Source organism: Ovis canadensis, chromosome 11 (assembly GCF_042477335.2).
Source record: "Ovis canadensis isolate MfBH-ARS-UI-01 breed Bighorn chromosome 11, ARS-UI_OviCan_v2, whole genome shotgun sequence".
Classification (NCBI taxonomy): Eukaryota; Metazoa; Chordata; class Mammalia; order Artiodactyla; family Bovidae; genus Ovis; species Ovis canadensis.
This window is the reverse complement of record NC_091255.1, coordinates 42,638,889-42,663,832: the sequence shown is the minus strand read 5'-3', so window position 1 is coordinate 42,663,832 and position 24,944 is coordinate 42,638,889. Positions and strand designations below refer to the sequence as shown.

The window sequence follows — 24,944 nt, the reverse complement described above, 5'->3', positions numbered from 1 at the left end:
ACCTCCAGGTCACAGCAGAGTCCAGGGGGCTCCTAGAGTTGAGGAGATGAAGTTTGCTCAGAGCCTGGAAACCAGGATTTTCAGGACAGAGGAGAGAAGAGGGCTGCACAGAGCAAATGCCACAAAGTTGCCTCTTGAGGATTCAACTGGAGACTGAGATGCACACACATGGGAGGAAACCACCAAGACTGGAACAGAACTGCTGGAAAGAAGCGGCTGGAACTACGGCTGGTGATCACATAGGACCAGGAGTCACTTATGTTCCCCCAACAGAGTACAGGCTCTAAGGACCTGCAAGAGGGTCCCCAGAAGGATGCCACCTACATGATGGGCAAACATGCCCTGGACCCAAGGCCATGAGGTTTTTCTACAAAGGCCAGGTAGTTCTCTTTTCACCTTCATGCATTGGAGAAGGAAATGGCAGCCCAGTCCAGTGTTCTTGCCTGGAGAATCGCAGGGACGGTGGAGCCTGGTGGGCTGCCGTCTATGGGGTTGCACAGAGTTGGTCACACCTGAAGTGACTTAGCAGCAGCAGCAGCAGCAGCAAATGTCTCAGGTTTTGCAAGATATGTGTTTCTGATACCCCCTTCAACTCCAAAAATAGACACAGACAACTCATAAACAAATGTATACATCTCCATTCCATTATTTACAAAATCAGGCTGTAAACCAGATTTGGTCCATTGTTAGCCAACTCCTATAGTAGACTAAATCTGCTTTGCTGCTGCTAAGTCACTTCAGTCGTGTCCGACTCTGTGCGACCCCATACCTAATAAAGCTTAACAGCAAGCCTCAAAGTGTTACATTGTTTCCAAGAACTGTATCCCAAAACAAAGCTCCAAAATATTTGAAGGAAAAAAAAAACAAAAACTCCCACAACATAAAATTTTCAAGTCTAGTATCCAATCAAAAATTACCAGGCATTCAAAGAAACAGGAAAACAATGAGCCTCAAGAGGAAAAAAAAAATCGATCAAAGTGAACCCAAAATGAATACAAATGTTAGAACTGGCAGACAAAGAAGTGTGAACGGTTATAACTTCATCCTATATGCTCAAAAAGTTACTTAGAGACACAGAAGATTTTTTTAAACAAATACCAAATTGAAACTCAAGAGGTGAGTTTCAGCATTTAAGATGAAAAATACAGTTGATGGGACTAATAGAAAATTAGATACTATAGGAGAAAAGATTAGTGAGCCTGAACGCCTATCAGTAGAAATTATCCAAAATGACACACACAGAAAAGAAAAGAAAAAAAAAAAAAAAACAAGACAGAACAACCAAGGCCAGAGTGTCGGTGAACTTGGACCAACTCCAAAGTCTAGAGTATGTGTAACTGGAGTTTCAGCAGGTGCTGAGGCAGAGGGTGGGGGAGGGAGGATAAAAAAACATTTGAAATAAAAGGCCATAACATTTCCACATTTGATGGAAACCACTGGGCTTCCCTGGTGGCTCAGACAGTAAAGAATCTACCTGCAATATAGGGACCTGGGTTCGATCCCTGGGTCAGGGAGATCCCCCGGAGAAAGGAATGGTTACCTGCTCTAGCTGTTCTTGCCTGGAGAATTCCATGGACAGAGGAGACTGGTGGGCTACAGTCCGTGGGGTCGCAAAGAGCCAGACACCACTGATCAACCAACACTTCCACTAGACTTTTCATTTATTCCCAAGTCCAAGAAGTTCAATGAATTCCAAGCAGAGGACACATGAAGAAAACACACCACGACACATCATAGTCACATCACTTAGCATCAGTGACAAAGAGAAAACCTTAAAAGCAGCCAGAAGGGAAAAGACCATCAGGCAGTGAGGAACAAAGCAGACGTCTCAGAATCAACGCAAACCAGAGGACACGGGAGCAACTGAATGCAGAAACCATTAATCTGGAATTCCCTACCCAGTGAAAACAGCTCTCAAACCAAAGATGAAATAAGGACTTTTTCAGGGACACAAGTGCTGAATTTACTCTGGTCAACCTGCACTGCGGCTGTCACCAGCCCTACACAGGTGGAGGGGCTGAGGCCTGGCCCAGGGGAAGCCAAGGCTGCCCTCGCTCAGTGGGGTGTGGAGCACCTGCCCCCAGCCCTGCTCCAGCAGGGTTGGGCAGACCCGGCCGCTGTGCCTCAGTTTCCCACGATGCGATATGGTGCCTCTCCCCTCCACACCCTGATGCTGAAAGGACCTGCAAGGCCTGGGGAGGAGGCCTCCTGGGAGCCCCAGCCTCCCAGGCAAATGGGGAGGAAGTCTGTATACAGGGTGACAATGCCAGCTCAAGCCAGGGCCAGCTTGCTGATGCTCGTACCGCTGTCTCTTCCTGGTAGCGGGCAGGGTAGGGGGTGCTGTCACCGTCCCAGGGTTACACAGTTGGCTGGTGACAGAGGCCTCCTGCTCCTAGCTCCTCTCCCAGAAGGGATCCTGCGTCCATTCTAGCTGCGACTCCACCCGCCACCTCCCAGAGCCCACCCTGGGTCCTAGAACAAAGCCCTGGCAATCAGCACTGCCCAGAGAGTCACTGCCTGGGCCGCCCAGCTCTGCTACACTTCACAGTGTGTGTGGGGGCTGGGGGGTCAGGGAGGGGAGGCTATGGCGCAGCGCTTCCCTCCTCAGTCAGGGGGAGTGGACTGGAAGACCTGCGGTCCCTCCCCTCTGACAGTCATCAGCTCTGGCACCTTCCTTCTGCACAATTAAGACAGAAGCCTCATTAAGGCCAATTAAAGGAGATTCAGGCCACCCAAGCGCCAAATGGCTGCAGTGGGCCAGGGTCAGGAAGCACATGCAGGTCCCACCCAGCCCAGTGGCGTGGGCCCTGCCCTGAGTCTGATAGACATCGGCCACATCTCAGGAATGTGCAGAGGTCACCTGCAGAGACCAGAGGCCACAGAGCGTGGAGTCAGGTGACCAGGGCTGTGCCCGGTGGACGGGACAAGAGGACAAGCCCCTCCCTCTTCCTGCCGCCCCCAGGGGCCTCCAGCTTCCAGGTGCGGGATTCAGACTGAGGCCCACACAAGCCAAGAGTTTTCAAACTGGAAAATCTCAAGTTCATCAATCTGAAACACGTAAGAGCTCAGCTTCTCCAGGATCTAGGAGCAACAGACACGGTGGGGTCATGGAGTGTCCTAAACCCCCAGCTTAGGGGGCCTGGAAAGGACTTGCCCGGGGTCACAGAGCCAGCCCCACAGGGCAAGGCTCCTGAGCCACTGGAGGCCCGTGTCCTCTCTGCTGTGTTCCATGGACCCTGCTTGAACTCCTCCAGGATGGGGGCTGGGGGGCTCACCACTTCTCAAGCCAGACCACCCTCAGGGAGAGGCCGTCAGGATGACAGAGCTGAGGGAAGAGACCTGGCATTTACTGAATCCGTGCCAGACACCGTGCTTTTCCCATGCAAATCTCACAGCCCCTTTGGGGCAGGTGCTGGCATCAGATGGCGCTGAGCTGGAAGGGACGGAGGATCAGAGAGGTGGAGTGGTTACCTTGGGCAGCATGGCCTGACAGCAGAGCTGGGCGCAAGCACGGGCCCCCCGAAACCGAAGACTGTCTTCCCACGGCCCCATGGGGCGTTTAATCTGGGGGATCACTCGGACCTCACAAAGGAGGCTGGTGCAGCCCACCAGCCAGGGCCTGCCAGGATAAAGGAGGTGTGGCCCCAGTAGGGGGCAGTCCAGCCCCGCACTGAGCATTCTCATGCTTATTAAGCATTCTCATTCTCACTGCCTTATTAAGACCAGTGCCTAATCCCCATCTTACAAACAAAGAACCTAAGGCCCAAGGTCATTCAGCAAGGGGGTCTCTGAGAGGCCTGGCCCTGCCCACCTCTGAGGGCGCAGGGGAAGGACCCTTGGCTGCAGGGCGAGCCTGCTGGACCCCCAAGACCAGAAGCTCAGTGCAAGCCTGCCACTCAAAGCCCTGGTGTGGTGGACTTCCCTGGTGGTTCAGTGGCTAAGATTCGGCCCTCCCAGTACAGGGTGCCTGGGCTCAATCCCTGGTCAGGGAACTGGATCCCCACATGCCACATGCCCCAACTAAGAGTTCACATGCCACAGCTAGAAAAACAAAGACCCTGGTGGAGCTTCAACAGGCCCTGGCCCCTCTGGACCTCGGCTGTCATCACCTGTGACCTGGGAGTGATGACAGGCCCTGGCTCCCAGGGTCGTGGAGAGAGGGCAGGGTCAGCTGGTATGGGGCAACCTGCCCGGGCGCTCTGGAGCCTGGCGTGCACCCAGCCCAGTGGTGCCAGCCCTCCTTCCTGGCAGAGTTGCTCCTCACTCTCCTCAACCTCAATTAAGACACAAATGCTGCTGGGTAGGAACCTTTGAAGAAGACAGGAGCCAGCACCTGGGATTATATTATCAGATGATTCCCCAGCTGGGGCTCTGGACTGGGAAGTGCTCCCCAGACCCACTGCATGAGGCTGGGTGGTGCTGCCCCTGGAAGCAGCTAACTGGGCCACCCCAAGGCCTCTCACAGTGTCAGGGCTGTGAGGGTATCGCCTTGTTTGGGGATAGCGAGAGTCCCTTCCTGGTCCTCAGGGGCCTTGGCTTCCCGTCACTTTGTGCTCACCAGACCTTGGGGCAGTCAGACTTCTGCTCCTGCAGGAACCCAGAGTCTAGGAGCCTCATGAAAATACTTTTACTGCCCTGAGTCAAGCTGAGGGCCCGCAGTGAGGCTCCACGGCTCTCACGAGGGGCAGGGCTCAGAAAGAACAGCCAAGACACTGCTCCTCCAGGGAAAGGGGGCTTAGAGCCCCCAGAGCTAGGTCCTAGGAAGGCTCCCTCCAGTGTTGGCTGGGTGACAGGTCATTTGCCCTCTGCGAGCCCCTCGTCTGCACAGAGGGGACCACACCTATGCTGTGGAGCTGGGAGGATCCAGGCAGGCAAAGTGCCCGCTCAGCACCTGGGGTACAGCTGGCATTTAATAAATGCCTCATTAAGCTCTTTTATTCTCCTGGAGCCAAGCTGTGAGCTAGGATGGCAGCGTGGGAAGGCAGGGGCCAGACAGAAAAGACGTGAGGTCACTCGGGCACCATGGAACCTGGTTCCAGTCCCTTCTTGCTGTGTGGCCCCAAGCAAGAAACAACATTTCTGGGTCTGGCCCCGGCCTGGCAGGCACAAGATCTGGTTTCAGGTCTTGGCTTCACCCCTTACTCTCCTTTGTGCCCCCCACCGATTCCTCACCCACACATGATCCAGCCCTGCCCTCGGGGCCCCAGATGAAGAAGTCCCGTGGTGGAGGGGCATCCCTGAATGAACAACCTGCTAGAGCATCTCCCCTTCTGCTGGCCAAGGCGGGCCCTCCACAGCCCCAGCCCGCCCCAGCCCGGCCTCACCCCTTTCGCACAGGCTGCAGCCGCCCAGGCGTGATGCTACAGGCGTGATGCTACAGGCCCGGCTTCTGGTATGCAGTTAGAACCCCATGGCAGGTTTTTCCCCAGATAAATCCCTGGCTCCCAGGGGCTGGGAGAAGGGCAGGCAGATGACCCTCCATCTCTGGGCCTGCTCAGGGCCACCTGCCAGTGGAGTCAGACCCTGGACCCACTAGTCTTTGTACCAGAGGAAGGTCAGAGCGGGAGAAATCCTTAAAAGGCCCCAGTGCCTTGCCCATTTCACAGATGGCTTGACCGGGGCTTGTGCCGGGTCACAGGTGGTGGAGGAAGAGCCGGGACCTGACCAAGTACTTGTGGCTCCTGGGCTGTGGCCCATTAGTTCCATGCTCATCTCCTGGGAAAAGGGGAGAACTCAGTGTTGGCCCTGATGGGAACAGGGCCACTCCCGGCGAGACGGGCTGAGTGTGTGCTGTGTCACTTCCCTGCCCCGGGGTCGGCCCGCTGCTGACGACAGTCTGGGCTGAGGAGGCGGTGGGCTGGGCTGTCCTGACTCAGCGCCACCAGCCCCAGCCCAGAGGCCCAGGTGGGCAGGGGGCCAGCGTTTTGGCCAGGCAGCTGGACCGTGGTGTCTCCATCCCAGGTGGGGAGAGGGGGCGTTCTCCCTGCACTGGTGCTGGGGGCACTAGGAGGATTCGGGGGTGAGGGAAAGAGAGGTGATTCATGGGGAGAGAGAAGGCGGGTCAGGCTCCTGGCGGCCAGGCGGGCGGCCCAGGCAAAGTGCCCTGTCAGCACCCGTCAGCACCTGCCAGCGTCACGGCCCCGCCCTGCGAGCCAGGAGGCAGCAGAGCTGGGAAATGGGAGGGTCCCAGGCAGCTTGGATGAGCGGCCCCTCCCTGCTCTGCCCCTCACTGTGTCCTTCCAAGGCCTGGGCAGGACAGGCAGGGGACCTGCCTAGAGTCTGAGGACAACACCAGTCTGGTCCCTTCCCCATCTCTCCACCCAAGAGCTAGCCAGGTGACCTTGGTAGGGACTAACCTGCTAAGCCTCAGTGACTACATCTGGAAAATGGAGCAGATAACACTACACAAGACTATAAAGTGTCTGGTACCCAGTAAACAGCAGCTCTGGTTATCAGGACCACTCCTCCACCTTCCACACACTATGTTGGCCGTGGGTCCTGGGGTGGACGTGGCAGGGAAGACATGGGCTGGAAAGCAGCAGCAAGGCTCCCCATCAGGTGTGAACAAACCCCCCGTCCTCTATGTCTCGGTGTCCCTGGCCAAAAGAGGAGGCCCTTGGCCTCTGAGGCCCCTCCTGTTGAGCCCAGGGCTCACTGCCATGCCGTATGAGCATGGTCAGTGAGCCCCTACCCTGGGAGGGATGAAAGCAGGGCCAACGCCCACCTGTTGGGGGCTGCAGGACAGTACCGACTGGGACCACACAGACCAGGGTGCAGGCCTGGGTGGGACTTTCTCCTGGCTCTGTCCCTTTACACAGGTGATGCTGATAAGCTTGGAGGGCTTTGTGGGGAGCAGACAAAGTTACAGGGGGCATGGGGCTGCATGGGATGGCTGGGTCTCAGCCCCGGACACAGAGACAAGAGAGGAGGGAGGAGGCCCTGGTGCTCAGCCTGGCCCCAGGCTCCCCTGTCTGGACCTGGCCATCTGTCTTTCCATCTTGGGGTGATAAGACTTTTCAGCTGTTCCTGAGCAGTCTGGGCTCTGGGATCTACCTCTTTCCTACTTCTACTGGGGAGGAGAGGCGCCCCAGCACGGCAGGTCAAGCCCCCTCTACCAGGGTCTCAATTTCTCCATTTTTAAAAAGGGGGTGGAGGCTGGGTAATGGGATCCAACAGGCACTCCTAGGGAACTGGGATCCACGACCTCAAGCCTGGCACCCACGCCAGCAGCACCCCCCTCCGCCACAGCAGGTTATTCAGTCTGAAAACTGATGGTTCCTCCACCCCACCTCTTCCTCACTCTGACACCCGACTCCATCCTCACGGCTTTCATCCCCGCCACCTCCATTTCACAGAGCAGAAACCCAAAGCCCCAAAGCTGCCTGGGATCAGGCCGAGAGCCAGGCTCCCCAAGACAGGCTATCCGACCCTGCCAGCCCCCTCAGGAAACAGGGACTCCACCTTTCCAGAAACTTAAGCCATGGCCAGCTTGTCAGTGCCTGACCCACTTCTGGTCTCTTTGCCCAAAAGCTCCCCTGGGCCCTGTCAGCCAGGATGATTCCCCAAGGCCACTGTCTAGGTTTTGAGCGGGCCCAGAATAGTGAAGGGGCTCGACTCAGCTAGAAATACCTTGCCCTGCCGGGCCAAGGCCAGAACAGGCACTGCTGATCACTTACTCCTCTCTACTGAGTCCAGAGCTGGCTTTTGAATCCTCAACCCTGCTCACGAGGCAGGCTTTATCAGTCATCTCAGAATGTGCCTTGAAATCCATGGAAGCAAGAGAAGGCCCCGCTTATGGTCACGGCTATCCAGCAAGGGCTTGGCTGCCTGCCAGTGGAGAAATCCCTTCTCAGAAGGTATGTCAGTGTGTCAGCTGAATGGATATCCACAGTGGGACAAGGCATAGCTCGGCTGGGGTCGCTCCGAGGGAGGTCCAGACAATGCCTGAGGTCCCTTCAATCCAGGTTGACAACCCTCACTGGGACCTGCTCTGCTTCCACCCCCAGGAACACACCATCACCAGTCCCCACCTCCCACTCTGGGAAGGTTCTGCCACTGCAAAGCTTGCAAAGAGGCTCAGAGAGGGAGAGCTACTTGCTCTCAGTCACCCAGCACATCAAGAGAAAAGGCACAGTTGAACTTGGATCTCCAGGCCAGCCTCAGGCTACTTCTCAGTCTCCATGCCTACCCCAGGTCCCAGACTGTTTCCACCATCCATAAAAGCAACACCAGAGCACTCGGGAGCACGTGTGCGCAGGAACCTCCTGCTTCTCAGAGCCATCCCGGCGGACAGTGAGGGAAGCCCTGTGATCCTTCCTGCCCCACCCAAGCACCTTCTTCTGGGGAACCTCCTCGCCAAGTCTGAGGAAGTCAGAAACACCCCCCAACGATGCACAAAGATCCTTTGAGCCAGAGCAGCCTGCTGTCAGCGGCCAGGGGATCCAGGTGCCCGCTCTGCAGAGAAACCGAGGATGCCGGCGAAGGCAGCAGGGAGGCGGCCCAACAGGCAGCCGAAAGCCCGGGCTGGGCTGAGTGCGCCCGTGTGGGCGCCTGAGACACCGGGACAGGTCAGGCCTGCCCGGCTGCGTCTCTTGGGGACTCTGGCCGGCCGACTCACCTTCTGGGCCTGGCTGATCATCTTGCGCACCACCTCCTTAATGTGGGCCTGCCCGTCGATGGGGGGCTGCATGTAGACGCTGGCCCGGGTCACGCCCCGGTAGGCGATGGTGTCGGGCCAGCCCAGGTCCAGCTGTGGGATGGAGCGGTCCGACTTCTGGGGCCAGTACTCCAGCGAGGGCAGCGGTTCGGCCTCGGTGGGGGTGCCCTCGGCCGCACTGGCCGCCTCACCATCCTCCGGCCCGCGCGGCTGCGCGCCGGCGCGAGGGTCCTCGGAGCCGGGGTCGTACACCTCAATGGTCTCCAGGATGCGCCGCAGCTCCAGCTCCGAGAGGAAGTCGCGGATGTTCTCGCGCTTCAGCACCTCGTAGAAGGCGTCGCGGCCGCTGGCCGCCAGCGCCTCCAGCGCCAGCCGCTGCTCCTCGCTGTAAAAGAACTCGGGCTTGGCTTCGCTGGAGCGCCAGTTGACGTGGCTGTCGTCCAGGCACTGCACCTGCGAGAAGGCCATGGCGGCCGCGCGCTCCGCAGCTCCGGGCCGTCTCCGGCTGGGCGCTGAGCGCTCTGGGGCCTCGGGCCGCCGCCGCTCCTCTGCCCCGGGACCTGCGGGAGGGGCGGGCCGGCAGGGTCGGGTCAGAGTGCAGGCGGGGCCGGGGAGGGGCGGCCGCGCCGAGGAGGGGCCGGCGGGGGGCGGGGGCGCACGCCTCCCGCCCGGGTGCCGGTACCTGCTGGGGGCGGGGGCGGGAGCCCGCCTCCCGGGGGATTTTTGGAGTTGCCAAGGTCCTGGCGACTTCTGGGGGGAACTAGGGGCGTCGAGGGACTCCCCAGAAGTTCCCAAGAAGGAGGGTCCGAAGTCTGCTCTCCGACGACCTCTGGCCCTGCTCGGCGGCGCCCCGCATCCCCAGGGCTTCCGGGGTGGGAAGGGGCCCCCAAAGCTCCCAGCGCCGCGATCGGCAACCCTTGGGGTCTGCGCGCAGTAGGTTCAGGCCGGCGCGTAAGCGGGCGGGTCTCCCGGGGGCCTAGGGCCGGGGGTCAGGGGCGCGGGCCGAGGTTCGCTTACCGGGCGCGCGGGCGGCGCGGGCGCTGGCGGCGGTGACTAAGTGCGGCCCCGCCCACCCCTCTGCCGCCACCTGCGGTCACGTGCGGCCGGGGGCGGGGCCGGAAACATTCACCCCACCCCCGACAGACAGACGTCTGGCGGGTGTGCGAGTGTCTTCGCCGCCACCGGCCCCAGATGGCGGAATTCTGAACCGCTCAGGGACCAAAATCCAAGCGCTTCTGGGCCATTGCGGCCCAGAGAGGGACAGTGTTCTCCTGAGGACACACAGCAAGGCGATAGCCTTGACACGCCCCCACACTGCTGGTAATCCTGGTCCAACCCAACTGTTTCCAGTTTTCCAGGTGGGACAGAAAGCATGCACAGATGCTCACCCGCTGTGGAAGGAGTGTTGGGGTGCTGGGCTGGGAGCCTCTGAGGCAGGAGCGGGGCCGCTCTGACCCAGCCTCAGGGGCCCTCCCACAGCCTGGCTTGGACAGGGCAGGCACCCAGTTCTAGGTCCCAGCCCTGGCTCCCTGCTGAGAACAACACCCCCCACCCCCCAGGAGTGGTCCTGCATGATGAACCGCGCCAAGGCCCTGGGGCGAGGAGGGCCTGAGAGGGCAGCTGTGGGCTGGGGTCAGGCCCAGCTTTCTGCCCTGCGTCCCTGGGGCTTGGGACCCTGGTGACGGGGGTGCGTGGGGACCACATCTGAAGGCAGGCTGCCAGGGTGGGGACAGCAAAGCCCATTAAACCTCGCCAACCACAACCCCCACCCGTCACGTGCCACAGCCAGTCAGCCAGGCATCTGGCCCAGCCTTCCCACCCCCTCCCAGCCATGCACCGGCTGTTTGTGCTCCGCTGGGCTTGGGGCGCTGAGGACACTGCTCTGTGATGCAGAGGGTTGGCTGTTGACATCTCTAGGCCTGGGCCCTAGAAAACCGGCCTCAGGACCCTCTCCACCCGCTCCCACCCCATCTGCCTGTCAGGCCATCTGCCCTGGGCCCCTCAGCAGTGGTGCTGCCTCCCGGCCCAGTGTCTCTGTGCTCCCATCACTGGGTCCTGCCCTCTGCCCTGGCCTGGGGGCTTCACACTGTGTCTGAACACGGTGTCCCTTCAGGTGCCCCCAGCACCTCCCAGGTAGGTGCACACACACCTGCCTCCCCACCCTCACCCCACACAGTCAGACTGGGAGGGAGGTGCCCCCAGGGTGAGCACGGCTCTGGGAGCCCTGAAGCCTGGCTAATGGCCTCTGCAGCTGGGGACCCAGACAAGACTGTCTCTGGGCCTCGGCATCTCCTTTTGCTCTTCCCCTGCTCGGAGGCCCTGGGCTCATGAAGGGAGTCCTGGCTCTCAGGGCTGAAGGGCCTCCAGCCCTCCAGTTACCTGCCCATAATTTTAGAATCACAGGAAGCTGTTGAAAAGCCAACAGAGAGCTTGCAGACACTCTTCACCCAGTCTCCCCCAGTGGTGCCATCTTGTATAACCACTGTGCGATAACCACAGCCAGAGAGCTGGTTCAGATTTCACCAGCTGACGTGTGCTTGTTTATGTGCATGTGTGTACAGCCTCATCACACGCGTAGGTTTGTGTAACCACTGTCACAATCTAGACGGAGAACTGTCCCCCTGCAGTCAAATATCTCCACCCTAACTTGCCACCACTGGTCTATTCTCTGGTGATTCGTTCGGGTCAACGTATATCAGTAGGTCATTCCTGTCTGTTGCTGACTGGTACTCCATGGTATTCTAGTCTTTATTTCTATGGGTTTGGCATTCTTAGCCTCCACATATAAGGGATATCATATGGTATTTATCTTTCTTTGGCTTATTTCACTCAGCGTAAAACCCTTGAGATCCATCCACATTGTTACAAATGGCAGGATGTCTTTCCTTCTCATGACTGAATAATATTTTCTTTTCCAATATTTATTTTATTTATTTGATTGCACTGGGCCTTGGCTGCAGCACGTGGGATCTAGTTCCCTGACCAGGGATGGAACCCCCACACCCCACATTTCCACATTGGAAATGTGGAGTCTTAGCTACTGGACCACCAGGGAAGTCACTGAATGATATTTTCATATATATCTATATGAGCATCACATCTTTATTCATTCATCGAAAGTATTGTTCAGTTCAGTCCCTCAGTTGTATCCAACTCTTTGCGACCCCATGAACTGCAGCACACCAGGACACCCTGTCTATCACCAACTCCCAGAGTCCACCCAAACCCATTTCCATTGAGTCGGTGATGCCATCCAACCACCTTATCCTCTGTCGTCCCCTTCTCCTCCTGCCCTCAATCTTTCCCAGCATCAGGGTCTTTTCCAATGAGTCAGCTCTTTGCATCATGTGGCCAAAGTATTGGAGTTTCAGCTTCAACATCAGTCCTTCCAATGAACACTCAGGACTGATCTCCTTTAGGATGGACTGGTTGGATCTCCTTGGAGTCCAAGGGACTCTCAAGAGTCTTCTCCAACACCACAGTTCAAAAGCATTAATTCTTCAGCGCTCAGCTTTCCTTATAGTCCAACTCTCACGTATCTTAGCTATTGTGAACAATGCTGCAATCAGCAGGAGTGCAAATGTCTCTTCAAGGTGGTGATTTCATTTCCTTAAAATATGTACCTAGTTGTGGGACTACTGAGTCATATAGTAGTTCCGTTTATAATTTTTTAAGGAATGTCCATGCTGTTTCCATAGTGGCTGTACCAATTTACATTCCCACCAACAGTGTACAAGTGTTTCCTTTTCTTCACATCCTGGCCAGCTCTTGTTATCTCTCATGTTTTTATAATAGCCCTTCTTGCAGGTGTGAGGTGATAGCTTATTGTGGTTTTGATTTGCATTCCCCTGATGATGAGTGATGTTGTACAGGTACTTTACACGTACCTGTTGTCCATTTTTTCCTTTGGGAGATGGTCTGTTTAGTTCCTCTGCCCATCTTTAAAGCAGATATTGGGGGTTTGTTTGTGGGTTTTGGTCTTAGATACTGAGTTGCATGAATTCTTTACATATTTTAGATATTAACTCCTTATCGAATATACAATTTGCAAATATTTTCTCCCATTCTTCAAGATACCTTTTCATTTTGTTGATTGTGTCCTTTGATGTGCAAAAGTTTTTCAGTTTGATGTAGTCCCAGTTGTTTTACTTGTTTGTTTTTGCTTTTCGCTTTTTTTTGCCTTTGCTTTTGGTGTCAAATCCAAAAAGTCGTGGCCAAGACTGATGTCAAAGAGCTACCACCTATGTTTTCTTCTAGGAGTTTTATGGTACCTGGTCTTCATTCAAATCTTTAAGGCACTTTAAATTGATTTCTGCATGTGGTGTGAGACAGGAGTCCAGTTTCATTCTTTTGCATGTCACTGTCCAGTTTTCCCAACACTATTTATTGCAAAAACTATCCTTTCCCCATTGTATATCCTTGACTCCTTTGTCGTAAATCAATTGACCATGTATGTGAGAAGATCTGCCTGCAAGTCTGGAGACCTGGGTTCGATCCCCGAGTCAAGAAAATTCCCTGGAGAAGGGAATGACTACCCACTCCAGTATTCTTGCTTAGAGGATTCCATGGACAGAGGAGCCTGGTGGGCTGCAGTCCATGATGTCACAGAGTTGGACATGACTGAGTGACTAGCAGCTTCACTTTTGCTTTGCTTCTGGGTTCTCTCTTCTGTTCCGTGGAGCTGTGTGTCTGTTTGGTGCCAGTACCACACTGTTTTGATTACTACAGCTTTATGATTTGGTTTGAAATCAGGGCCTGTGATGCCTCCAGCTTTGTTTTTCTTAAAAATTCCACTGGCTACTCAGGATCTTTTATTGGTTCCATCCAAATATTTTAGGATGGTTTTTAATATCTCTGTGAAAAAATATCATTGGAATTTTGATAGGGATTGAATTGAATCTATGGATCACTGTAGGTAGTATGGATAGTTTAACACTATTAATTATTCTCATCTGTGAGCATGGAATATCTTTTCATTTTTTGGTGTGTCTTCTGCAGTTTCTTTCAGTGTCTTATGGTTTTCAGTGTACAGATCTTTCATCTCCTTGGTTAAATTTATTCCTGCTACTGCTGCTGCTAAGTCGCTTCAGTTGTGTCTGAATCTGTGCGACCCCATAGACGGCAGCCCACTAGGCTCCTCTGTCCCTGGGATTCTCCAGGCAAGAGTACTGGAGTGGGTTGCCATTGCCTTCTCTGAAATTTATTCCTAGGTCTTATTTTTTTATGCTATTGTAAATTTTTTGTGTATTGTAAACAGTGTATTTACAATACATAAATGGATAGCAATTTTTTATATGTTGTAAATAGCATTTAAAAAGAATAAGATTGTTTTCTGAATTTCCCTTTCTGACAGTTCACTCTTAGCATACAGAAACAACTGAGTATGGATCTTGTTTCCTGTGACTTCATTGAATTTGTTTCTGTAGCTTTTCTTTTCATCCTTTTCACTGATGATGTTTTATAAAAGCAAAAGCTTTAGTTTTGTTTGTTTGTTTTTCTTCTTTTTGGTTTTGTTTGTTTGTTTGTTTGGGGGTTTTTGGTCACACTGTGCAGTTTGTGGAATTTAGTTCCCCCACCAGGGATTGAACCCAGGCCCTCAGCAGTGAGGGCTCAGAGTCTTAATCATCGGACCTCTAGGGAAATCCCCAGAGCTTTAGTTTTGATGAACTCTATTTTGTCAATTTTTCATTTTATGGATTATGCTTTTGATGTTAAGTCTAAAAACTCTTCATTTTGCCCTAAGTTCTGATGATATTCTCCTTTTTTTTTTATTGAAGTTTTATAGTTTGCACTTAAATCTGTAGTCTAGTTTGAGTTAATATTTGTGTGAAGTGTGAAGTTTAGGTTGAGTCATTGGCTGTGGATGTCCCCAGAAGGGCTTTACCAAGGAGGAAACAGCCCAAGAACAGTTTCCCAGAACCACACAGTACGGGAGGCTTCCCAGGTGGTTCAGTGTTGAAGAACCTACCTGCCAATGCAAGAGATGTGAGAGACATGGGTTTGATCCCTGGGTCAGGAAGATTCCCTGGAGGAGGGCATGGCAACCCACTTCAGTATTCTTGCCTAGATAATTGCATGGAGAGAAAAGTCTGGTAGGCTACAGTCCATGGGATCACAAAGAGTTGGACACGACTGAATCGACTGAGCAGGCACACAGCATGGGTTTGGGAGCACTGGACCCAAACGCAGGTCTGTGTGCTTTTCTTTTCTCCCACTTCCTCTTGCAACATCAGTGTCTAGACTGGCTCCCAGGGATGAGCCAGGCTGGCCTGGGAGTGGGGAGCACCCTGTTTACTCCCTGGGGTGGTGTGTCAAGTGACCAGCTTAGAAGAGAGTCATTCAGTCAGTCAACAAACACAGCCACAACCTGCCACGCGTGGGCTTATGCTGTGCACGCCTGGGGCCCAGGCTCCCCAAGGGGCTCCTGTGGTATCGTCTCTGGAGAGGCAGGAAGGCGCCCTTGGAGGGTGATGCCTTAGAGATGAGAGGAGTCAGGAGGAGCTCCCTGGATTTCAGAAGGGTGTTCCAGGGAGAAGGAACAGCAGACACAGAGGCCTGGAGTTGTGGGTGAGATTTTGGTGGTAGTTAGGGTGGCCACGTGAGCAAGAGGCTGTAGTGCCCAGCTAGAGCCCCTGTGTGGGTCGTTCCTGTGGGGGATGGGGGCCACAGGAGGCTGTGAGCAGGAAGGAGTGTGGGCGGACTGATGGTCCTAGAAGCTCCCACAGGGCGTGGGTTACAGGGGCTAGGTGATACAGCCCCCTTGGTCCCCAAGCCCAGTGACTGGACTTGGCACTGGCTGAAGGGAGGGAGGACATGGAGGGCAGAGAGGGAGGCAGCCCTCAGGCTTCCAGCGTGGGCCCCTACTGGGTGGGGGTACTGATGTCAAGGTGGAGCCAGTGGGCACACCCTGGCAGGCCTGCAGAGTCCAGCACCAGACAAGGTCAAAGCCTCTCACCGAGGCCCCTGGCCCTGCCTTCGGCCTGGGGCTGCTCAGTCCTGAGTTGGCACAAATGGGGGCTGCTGTTTAAGTGGCAACGACACCTCTGCTGCTGTCACAAAAGAGGGGAGGTTCTTTCCTGATGCTCAGCACAAACCCTGAGGTGCCCAGAGGCAGGGCCCCATCCCGGGAGCCTGCAATGGGCTGCGACAGGCTGAATAAACCTGGGCAGAATCTCCTGACTCGGGCTTTTCAAGCCATTATGTGGCTGTGACTCTTCACCCGTCCCTCCGGGAGGGCTGAGTCCTCCAGGTGCCGGAGCCAGCCAGTCCAAGCCCAGAACCTGTTGGGAGGGGCCAGTCACCTGTCCTCACCTGGACCCAGAGTCCCTCCAGGGCACCCCGGGCTGTATCCTGGGTCTGACTATGTGTCCTAGGCAAGTTATGCCCTTTTTGGTCCTGAGTTCTCACATCTATACAGTGGTGGGCAAGGCAGCTGGATCAAACAGTGCCTGAACTCCCCCCGGGCTTCATGGGCTCCTTTCTCCCTTTCCTCCTGGCCTTCTGTGCCTTTCCCCTTCCTCCAACCATTCACTTATTTACTCACTCATTCATTCACAGATGTTCACAGAGTAGCTTCTCTGGGCCCAGCCCTGGATTGGGTGATACCTGGGAGCGGAGGTGATTCAAAGCCAGTGTCCGCCCTTGGGGAGCTCCCAGTCTGGTGGAGGAGATGAAATATGCAAACAAATAATTGTGATTCAACCCTGGGCTTTAGGAGGCCTTGGGAGGAAGCTGCTCTGCCTGGGAGGGGTTGGGGGGCAGTTATGGAAAGCCTCTGAGAGCAAGTCCTTTGCAGCAGGCGTGAAGCAGGAGGCAAACAAGGGTAGGGACAGAGTAGGAGCAGTGGGAGGAGGCAGTCCAGCCGCGTCTGCCCAGGCACAAAGGCGTCGGGGTGCTGGGTGTGTGTGAGAAAATACAAGCAGGTCAGGGTGGCCGGCACCGGTGCTGGGAGGACAGGACCTGGGCCCAGCTGTCCAGGGCCCAGCTGTCCAGGGCCTCAAATGTTGACTGTCTGAACGTGGAAAGGAATTTTTTTCCAGGAAGCTATGGGCTCCAGGGTTGGCGAGGGGGCTCCTGAGAAGGAAGTGACAAGAGCAAAGCCATGGCTTTGAAAGGATGAGGCTGCAGAGGGTGGAAGAGGGCCAGTGAGAAGACAGCAGCAGGTGGAGGGAGTCCAGTGGAGGGGGCGGGTGATGGGAGGAGCCCCCATGGGCTGGAGGCTGGTGGACTGGCAGTGGGGGCATCCTACAGATGTCCTAGGAGCCTGGCGCTCAGGAGAGGCTGGGCTGGAGACTGGCTGAGGATTGTGGGGGCGGAGTGATGCTACTCCCACTGGCTCAAGGGAGGAGACCCAAGACCCTCCGCGGTGGGTTGGGCATCTAAGGAGGGATCTTAACCCAGGAGTGCTCGGTCCATGAGGAAGGCTCGGTGACAGAAACGTCGATGCTACACGTGGAAACATTCTGACCCCAAACAGACCCCTGTGCCGAGTGGCTGCACACCCGTTCCCTGCGTTCTCTCTGAGCGCACGCGTTCTCTCTGCCTTCCTCTGCCCCCCTCCCTGCCCCTGCCACCACTGAAAACCCAGGGGTCAGGGCCGATGGTGCTGGGAGGGAGGCAGAGACTCCAGATTCAGTCTGGATCTGGGTCGAGGCCCTGGACGTCCACTCAGAGGGCATGCAGTAGGCGCTATCTCCGCCACGGGGAGTGTCTGCAGCAAAACCTGGGTTCCATCCTTATGGCCCAGATGGAGGAGGTGACTTTTGAGCACCCCCTGGGAAGGCCTGGGAGAGGGAGGTTGGGTCAGGGGGAGGCTGGGACGCCGTGAGAGGAGGGTGCAGAAGACCGGCCTGGAGGAGCCTGGCATCTGGAGAGTCTTGTTGAGGGGGGACTCCATTCTTGTTTGAAGAGTCCTCTGGAAGCTGCTGGAGACAGTCTGAGGGGAGGGCCTTCACCTGCTCTTCTGGGGAGAAGGGCTGGGGGCAGGAGGTAGGGGGAGGGAGATAGCAGACGGTAGCCCTGGCCCCACGTGGGGACAGGGAGCCAGCATCGTGGATATGGACAGGCTCGTGGTAATGGACAGGAAGGCAGGGAGAGAAGGTGTCCAGGGACAGAATAGTGTCTCAAGACCGGCCCCCTCCTTGTCTGTCACCCTGGCCAGGAGACTGAGGCCCAGGGCTGAGCAGCAGCTGATGGCAGGTGGTAACAGAGCAAGTCCAGCCAGGCTCCTTGCCCACCCCAGGGTGGGGGGCAGGCCGAGGACACTGAGGATCCTTCTCCTGCAGATGACGTGGGCTGTGTGGTGCCGGCTGAGTGCCTGCGGGCCTGCGGGGCCGAGATCGGCTGCTCCAACATCGCCTACCCCAAGCTGGTCATGGAGCTGATGCCCACAGGTAAGGCCCTGGCTGGGTCTGACAAGGGGCCCTGCGGGTGGTGGAGGCCACTCTGGATCCAGCGTGATGCTGTGTGACACCTGGGTGGGATGTTCCGCTCCTGGGGGAAGAGAGGAAAGGAATCAGAAAGCACGTAGGGCACCCACCATGCACCAAGCACCATGCCCAGGGGGTCGCACAGGACTGACCTGCACCTGCTTCTCAGGAACCCTGGTGCTCTAATCATCATACCCTCTTTTTCTTTTTTTTAATTTTTTGCAACCCTGCAAGGCATACGGGATCTTAATTCCTCAACTAGGGATAGAACCTGCACCCCCTGCGGTAGAAGCACTTCCAGGGAAGTTCCTTATCATCCTAGCTTTACGGATGGGGAAACTAGGACCTAAGGTGCCCTGGACTGCCAGGGAAGTCCCTTATCATCCTGGCTTTACAGATGGGGAAGCTGGGACCCAAAGGTGCCCTGAACTGCCAGGGAAGTCCCTTATCATCCCAGCTTTACAGATGCAGAAACTGGGACCCAAGGTGCCCTGACCAAGGTCAGGTGACAAGCGAGCTGCAAAGCTGGAGTCTGAACTCAGGGCTGGGGGATCCTCTTAGCCTGTGCTGGCCCTGCCCCCAAGAAAGGCTGCCATGCTCTCATCTTCCAGGCCTGCTGGGTGTCAGGCCCACTCACAAACGACCTCTCCTATATGTTATGAGGCAGAGTTCTTAGCTGTGTTTACAGATGTGGAAACTGAGACACAGATGAAGGTGACCCGTCCTGGGCTTGTAGCTTGTGGCTAAGACACAGAGCTCGGTCTCTCTGGCCCCCAAGTCCGCTGTTGACTCTGCTGGGACCCGAGGCGCCCAGCCCTGCCTTGAGCCTACAGCTTCTGTCTCCCTGAGACCCTGCAAACCAGAGAACATGGGCGTGTTTTGGCCATTTCCACATTCCTGGCCAGTGTGATACAGGGTGTGAAAGCAGAGCATGGTGAGGGGTGTGGTCCCACTGAAGCAAACGGAGGAGACGGCTGTCCTCTGCTGGCTTCACCTCCGAATTCTCAGCGTCCCACTGTGGGAGCTCGGACCCCGCCCTGCTCCTCTCTCCCTCCCTCCCTCCCAGACCAGGCCTGGGTTCTGCCGCTTGCTGGCAGAGATATTTGGGACAAGCCTCTTCCCTGCTCACAGCTTGGTGTCCTCATTTGCAAACTGGGGATAATGATGCCTACTCACCCGTCAGAGTGGTTGTGGGATTAAGCACAGCACAGGGAAACTGACTGGCACAGGGGTTGGCTGCCCTGTGGGCTCGCACCTTGGGGCGTCGTCTGCCTCTACTCTTCTGAGGAGCTCACCACAACCCCTAGAGATCCAGCTCCAAGGTCTTGAGCTCCCCACGTGAGAAATGGGAGGAGAATAAACCCCAGGGTAATCCACCTCCCTGAGCAGGAGAAGGAGGTTGGAGAAATGTCTGGGGGGAAACCATGGTTTAACTCACTTTGCTTTGGGCCCCATCTCAGCCAGTCTAGTGAGCAGAGAGGACTATGAGATTCCTGGAAGTCACACAGCAGGTCAGACGCAGAACCAGGGCCAGGCAAGCAGCGGCATCTCCAAGGCTGAGCCCTCGGATGAGGTGGCATTTCCTGGGGTCAGGGAAGGGTGTATAGGTGTTATGGGGGTGGAGGACAGACAGGGAATCTGCAGAGGTGGAGGAGGTGCTTAGATGCTTGAAGAAAAAGCACAGGAAACTTTGGAGACAGACTTATGGCAAAGCCCAGAGAGGGAGCCAACCAACCCAAAGTCACACAGCACTGAGTCCTCTGTACTCTCAGCCCCTTTCGAGCCTACAGCCCCAGGAGGCCTTGCACAGCAGGGCTTTGCCCACCTCGATGCGGGCCCTTCATTCATTTTCAAGGGCTTTTATCCCCCAGTTTGGCAGCCTTATCTCCTCTCCCCTGGAGCCAACAAGACAGGGGCCCTCAGCCTGCCTGGCAGCCATGCACAAGAAGTAGCAGAAACCCCAGGCCCTGGGCCCCTGCGCCCTGCACGGGGTGTAGGCTCCAGGCTGAGGGTCCCTTGTCACTCCCCCACTACACCTGGGTTTTGCCTCTGGCCTGCTGTGCCTCCCTGGGCAACTCTCTTCCCCTCTCTGAGCTTCCACCTCCTCACCCATCAGATGAAGTCTGGGTGTGGAAGCACTCTGTCAGCTGCAAGCTCTGTAGAAAGAAGAGGCTGAGAACAGACACGTTGCCTGCAGCTGCAGGGGCCCACTGTCAGCCCCAGCCTCCCAAGTCAGGGTCTTCCTCCCACCACCTTCTATACCCTCACCCCCACCCTTCTGGGCCTCTGCCTGCGGACACTTGGAGGGGCCTCATCGGCAGGGCCTGGGAGCAGCCCAAGGAGGTCACAGCGGCCTGTACCCCTCCCCCAGGTCTGAGGGGGCTGATGGTCGCTGTGATGATGGCTGCGCTCATGTCCTCGCTGACCTCCATCTTCAACAGCAGCAGCACCCTCTTCACCATGGACATCTGGAGGCGGCTGCGGCCCGGTGCGGGCGAGCGGGAGCTGCTGCTGGTGGGACGGTATGGGGGAGGGGAGGGGAGGAGGGCTTCCCCAGCACACCCTCAGCCCGGGAGGAACCCCCAGAGGTGGGCATTGAGGGATGAACAAGAGTTTGCTGGTCGGAGATAGAATGATGCCAGGAAGGAGAGGAGAGGAGAAGCCAGAACATCCTGCCCCCACCTTCCATATCCGGCCCCTGGCCATGCCCATCCTGGGTAGCTCTCTTATTCCAGTCAGGACCTCTGAGGGAGTCTGCTGGGAAAGCCCCCTTCCCCAACATCCAGAGATGTCTTCCCTGGGCCTGAGCCCCTAGTCCCCTGTTGTATCCCAGTTGTTGCAGAGATGCCGGGAGCCAGTACTTGGGAGTGGCCACACCCAGGCTGTAGCTGTCCCTCTGGCCCCACCGAGCTTCTGCCCACATCCTCTGAGCCCTGCTTGTCCCATCCTTATCCCTCCTTGACTCATCTAATCTTTCTAGAATCTGTTCAAGTGCCCCTCCTCCTGGCAGCCCACCTGATACCCCCGGGCAAGGACTGAGTCCCCTCCCCTGGAAGGCCCCTGTAGGAACTAGAGCCCAGTGGCTCCCATAGATCAGGCAGGCCTTGTAGGTCCCGCTGGTGTTCTGACACCCCTCCTGTGGGTGTAGCTGTGTCTGGCCTGGCCCTCCATCCCCAAGCTCGGCTAAGTCCCTAGGAGCTCCCGGGCTGAGACTCTGTGATTGGTGAAGGGGACCTGGTGCCCTCTCAGGGATCCTGCCCCCACCTATCTCCCTCTGAGCCATGTGACCCCCACTTTGTCCGCCCCGGGGACCCTGCTCTCTGGTGCTGGGCTTGACCCAGCAGGGCTCCCTCCAGCTGAGAGCACGTGGCACCCATCCTCAGGGTGGGGTCCCCTGAGCTCCAGGCAGCTGTCCCGTGACGCAGCACAGCTGCCTGTGTTGGGACACGCCAGCTGGCAGGTGTGGGCTCCCGCATGGCCCGCGCCTCCCCCAGGGCAGGGAGCCCCTCCCTCCACTCCCAGGGTTGGCACCTGGGCCACCTTTCCCAGCCAGGTGACTCCCTGAGCCCCTCCAGCTCCAGCCTCCCGGATGCTGGGACTGGGCCTTCTCCTACCGCTCAGGGTGTGCCTCCCCCACCCCGGCTGGACACTGCAGCCCCAGGGGCCCTTTGGTGGCTCCACGGCCCCTGCCTGCTGTTTCCTGGCCAAAGTCCTGAGCTGGTCTCCCCTCCATGCAGCCCACCCCCGACACAGCACCCTTGGCCCACCTTCACGCCCATTGACTCAGGCAAGCCCACCCTGGGCCCTGTCAGCCTGCCTGTGGACGCACAGCTGTGTGATGTGGGCCTGGCTGCTCACCCTCTCTAGGCCCCAGGGCTCAGTCCTACCATCCACCCTCTTGAAGCACCAGCACGCCCCCAATACCTCCAGCCTGCTTCCTGCCTAAAACAGCACCACTCAAGCTGTGTTTGCCCCCATGAGGGCTCTGGGTCTCTGGAACCCCAGTCCAAGAAGAGACAGGACACAGGGCAGGGCAGCAGGAGTCCCCCAGGAGCCTAGCATTGCCTCAGGTGGGGGGCTGGAGGAGCCACCGCAGGTCTCAGAATGTGATCACTTCATGACCGGCGTCCCGAGCCTCGCTCCCTGGTCCTCCCTGCACCTACCCCTGCTATTCAGTCTGCTAGTGCCGGGCCTCCCTGGGACCCAGAGAGGTCTCAGAGACACCTGGCCTTGTGGGGCTCCCCTCAGTGACCGCAGCTGCAGCCCAGGGACAGTGGAGAGGGCCTGCCCACCTGAGAGCAGAATGCAGTGTGCGGCAGGGGACAGGAAGACTTCCTGGAGGAGGAGGGCCTCGAGCTGGGCTTTGGAGGATGAGGAGGTTTTGCTGGGGGAGGAGCTGATTACGGCATTCCAGGCAGAAGGAACAGCCTCTGGGTTTGGGGTCCCTCTGGCAGCCTGGTAGGGGCTGAGTCAGAGGAGCAAACCCCAGAGGCCAGTGAGGGCCAGGGCCACACTTTAGGCCGGCTGCAGAGGCCCAGCCTGTGAGAGATGCTGAGTCTGGTGTTGGACGCAGGGCCTGTGCAAGGAGGGTGGGGTGCAGCCTGCCCGTGCCTTTGAAGAGGGCAGCGCCCGCCGCCTGCCAGGCGGAGGGTTAATTAGCCCTAATCAGGGGGGCGGCTCCTTCCTCCACCCTCTCCCTCAGGCCGGGAAGGGGAGGACCCACCCAGGTGCACACATGGCCTCTTGCTGTCCTTTCTGGGGTCCCGGAGGGTCCCACCCGTCACCCACCTTGGGGGTGAGGGACATCCAGGTAACCCAGGATACAGGCAAGGGGCCCTTAGGCAGAGAAGAGCACATGGACACCTCGCCCCAGTTCTGTCCCCCAATGCCACAAGGCCCCCTCTTCCTGGAAGCCCCCCTGGATTGGTGCTTCCTCTGGGCTCCTTTGGCCTAGCCCTGAGCACACAATGACAGAACACCCCACTCCAGGTGCAGCACAGAAACCAGGCCCGCTCCTCACCGAGACCCAGCCCTAACACCCTGTCCTTCTCTTGGGCAGGCTCCTCATGAGTGCTTCATGGAGGAATGAGTGAAACACGTCCCTGCTGGGGGAGGGAGGGGCGGAGGTGGCTCACACCAGCCAGAGGTAGGCAGGAGCTGAGAGGAGGTGTCCACACAGGGGTCAAGGGGAGGGGCTCCAAACCTCTGCTGTGTGTGCAGAGGGTGAGGTGTGCCACCAGAAGTCCCGACTCCTTCAAAGGCCCGCCAGGGTTTGAGGAACCACCAGGGGGTCAGTCTGGCCTGGATGTGAGGGCAACAGGTCATTCACAAGTGTGTATTGAGCGCCTACTGTGTGCCGGGAGGTGCAGCAGGGAACTAAAGGATGAGGCTGCTGCCACCAGGAGTGGGGAGATGGCAGCAAACCTAGAGAGGCGGGGCCAGGCCTTGAAGATGGACAGGAGACCAGGGGGAGACAGCAGGGATGACTGGGAGCACGCAGGCCGAGTCAGGGGTGGTTCCTGCAGGCAGCAGGGAGCCATGGAAGAGTCTGGAGAAGGCAAGGCCAGCCGTATCCCTGGAGGAGAGGACAGGGGCCGGGGAGGAGGCTGGAGCTCTGGCAGCAGGGGACAGATGGATAGCCAGCCTCAGTGACCCAGGGGAGGTGGGGAGGGGTGGGAGTCTTGAGGATGGCCTGCCCCCTGCCGCCTGCAGGCTGGTCATCGTGGTGCTCGTCGGCGTGAGTGTGGCTTGGATCCCCGTCCTGCAGGGCTCCAACGGCGGGCAGCTCTTCATCTACATGCAGTCGGTGACCAGCTCCCTGGCCCCACCAGTGACTGCAGTCTTCGTCCTGGGCATCTTCTGGCGGCGGGCCAATGAGCAGGTGGGATGTGGGGAGAGTGGGAGGCTTCAGGGCTCATCTCCCCTGGTGCCTGGGTGCCAAGTGGGGGAGGCCTGGCCTTCCTCCCGAGGCCCCAGCAGCCCTGCCTTCTCCTCTAGGGAGCCTTCTGGGGCCTGATGGCAGGGCTGGCAGTGGGTGCCACAAGGCTGGTGCTGGAGTTCTTGCACCCAGCCCCGCCCTGCGGCCACCCAGACACGCGGCCCCCCGTCCTCCATGGCGTCCACTACTTGCACTTCGCCGTGGCCCTCTTCCTGCTCAGCGGGGCTGTGGTGGTAGCTGGGAGCCTGCTGACACCACACCCCCAGGGCGTCCAGGTGAGCCTACCCTCACCCCTGGCCTCTGACCCTCTCTGACTCAGGAATCTTCTAGGTCTTGACCTGTAACCCCGTCTAACCCTGGTCCCTGCCCTCTTTCTGTCACTGACCCCTGTCTGGGCTCACCCCTGCCCTTCTCTCTAGATCCAGAGCCTGACCTGGTGGACTCTGGCTCAGGACCAGCCCTCGGGAGTGAAAACAGGTGTGTATGTGTGACCCTAGGCCCCCCTCTTGCTCCCACCTGTGGCAGGGCGGCAGGCAAGGGCACTGGGTGGGACCCTGTGGCCCTCATCTGCCCGTTCCTCCCACCACCCCCAGGTGATGGCCGAGCATCCCAGAGACACGCCTTCTGGGCTCGCGTCTGTGGTGTCAACGCCATCCTCCTCATGTGCGTCAACATCTTCTTCTACGCCTACTTCGCCTGACGCTGCCCCCAGAGCAGCCCTTTTCCCATCAAGAACACCGAGGGCCAGAGGAGGGCAGCGCACCTTGGGCCACAGGGCAGGCCAGTGCCTAGCGAATGGCCAAGCCAGCCAAGTAGGAGCCCTGAAAAATTAGGGAGGAAATGGGAAAAAAAGAATGTCTGATACTTTAAAAATAGTAGTTGTAATTGGAAGGAAAATGAGATTTCTCACGGACATCCTTAT

General features: G+C 57.4%; 2 protein-coding genes and 2 long non-coding RNA genes across 6 annotated transcripts in view; 2 read left to right on the top strand and 2 right to left on the bottom strand.

Moving 5' to 3' along the window:
* FAM83G (family with sequence similarity 83 member G) overlaps positions 1-9,724 on the bottom strand; it is a 31,308-nt gene extending 21,584 nt beyond the window's left edge. The window contains exons 1-2 of the mRNA XM_069542955.1: positions 9,674-9,724; positions 8,618-9,216 (exon numbers count right to left, since the gene is read on the bottom strand). Of these exons, the coding sequence (XP_069399056.1) occupies positions 8,618-9,124 (507 nt within the window). The 5' untranslated portion in view covers positions 9,125-9,216; positions 9,674-9,724. The remainder of the gene's footprint in view (positions 1-8,617; positions 9,217-9,673) is intronic.
* SLC5A10 (solute carrier family 5 member 10) overlaps positions 1-24,943 on the top strand; it is a 55,845-nt gene extending 30,902 nt beyond the window's left edge. For all 3 annotated transcript variants that reach the window (XM_069542957.1, XM_069542956.1, XM_069542958.1), the window contains 6 exons: positions 17,941-18,048; positions 20,456-20,606; positions 23,797-23,965; positions 24,082-24,297; positions 24,442-24,499; positions 24,616-24,943. In XM_069542957.1, the coding sequence (XP_069399058.1) occupies positions 17,941-18,048; positions 20,456-20,606; positions 23,797-23,965; positions 24,082-24,297; positions 24,442-24,499; positions 24,616-24,722 (809 nt within the window). In that variant the 3' untranslated portion in view covers positions 24,723-24,943. The remainder of the gene's footprint in view (positions 1-17,940; positions 18,049-20,455; positions 20,607-23,796; positions 23,966-24,081; positions 24,298-24,441; positions 24,500-24,615) is intronic.
* Positions 7,696-8,243, top strand: LOC138415011 (uncharacterized). The gene is made up of 2 exons (XR_011247046.1): positions 7,696-7,856; positions 8,007-8,243. It is a non-coding gene; the product is annotated as an uncharacterized lncRNA (long non-coding RNA).
* Positions 14,338-20,395, bottom strand: LOC138415010 (uncharacterized). The gene is made up of 2 exons (XR_011247045.1): positions 19,523-20,395; positions 14,338-18,148 (listed from the first exon to the last, which is right to left on the bottom strand). It is a non-coding gene; the product is annotated as an uncharacterized lncRNA (long non-coding RNA).
* Position 24,944: the final 1 nt, after the last annotated feature.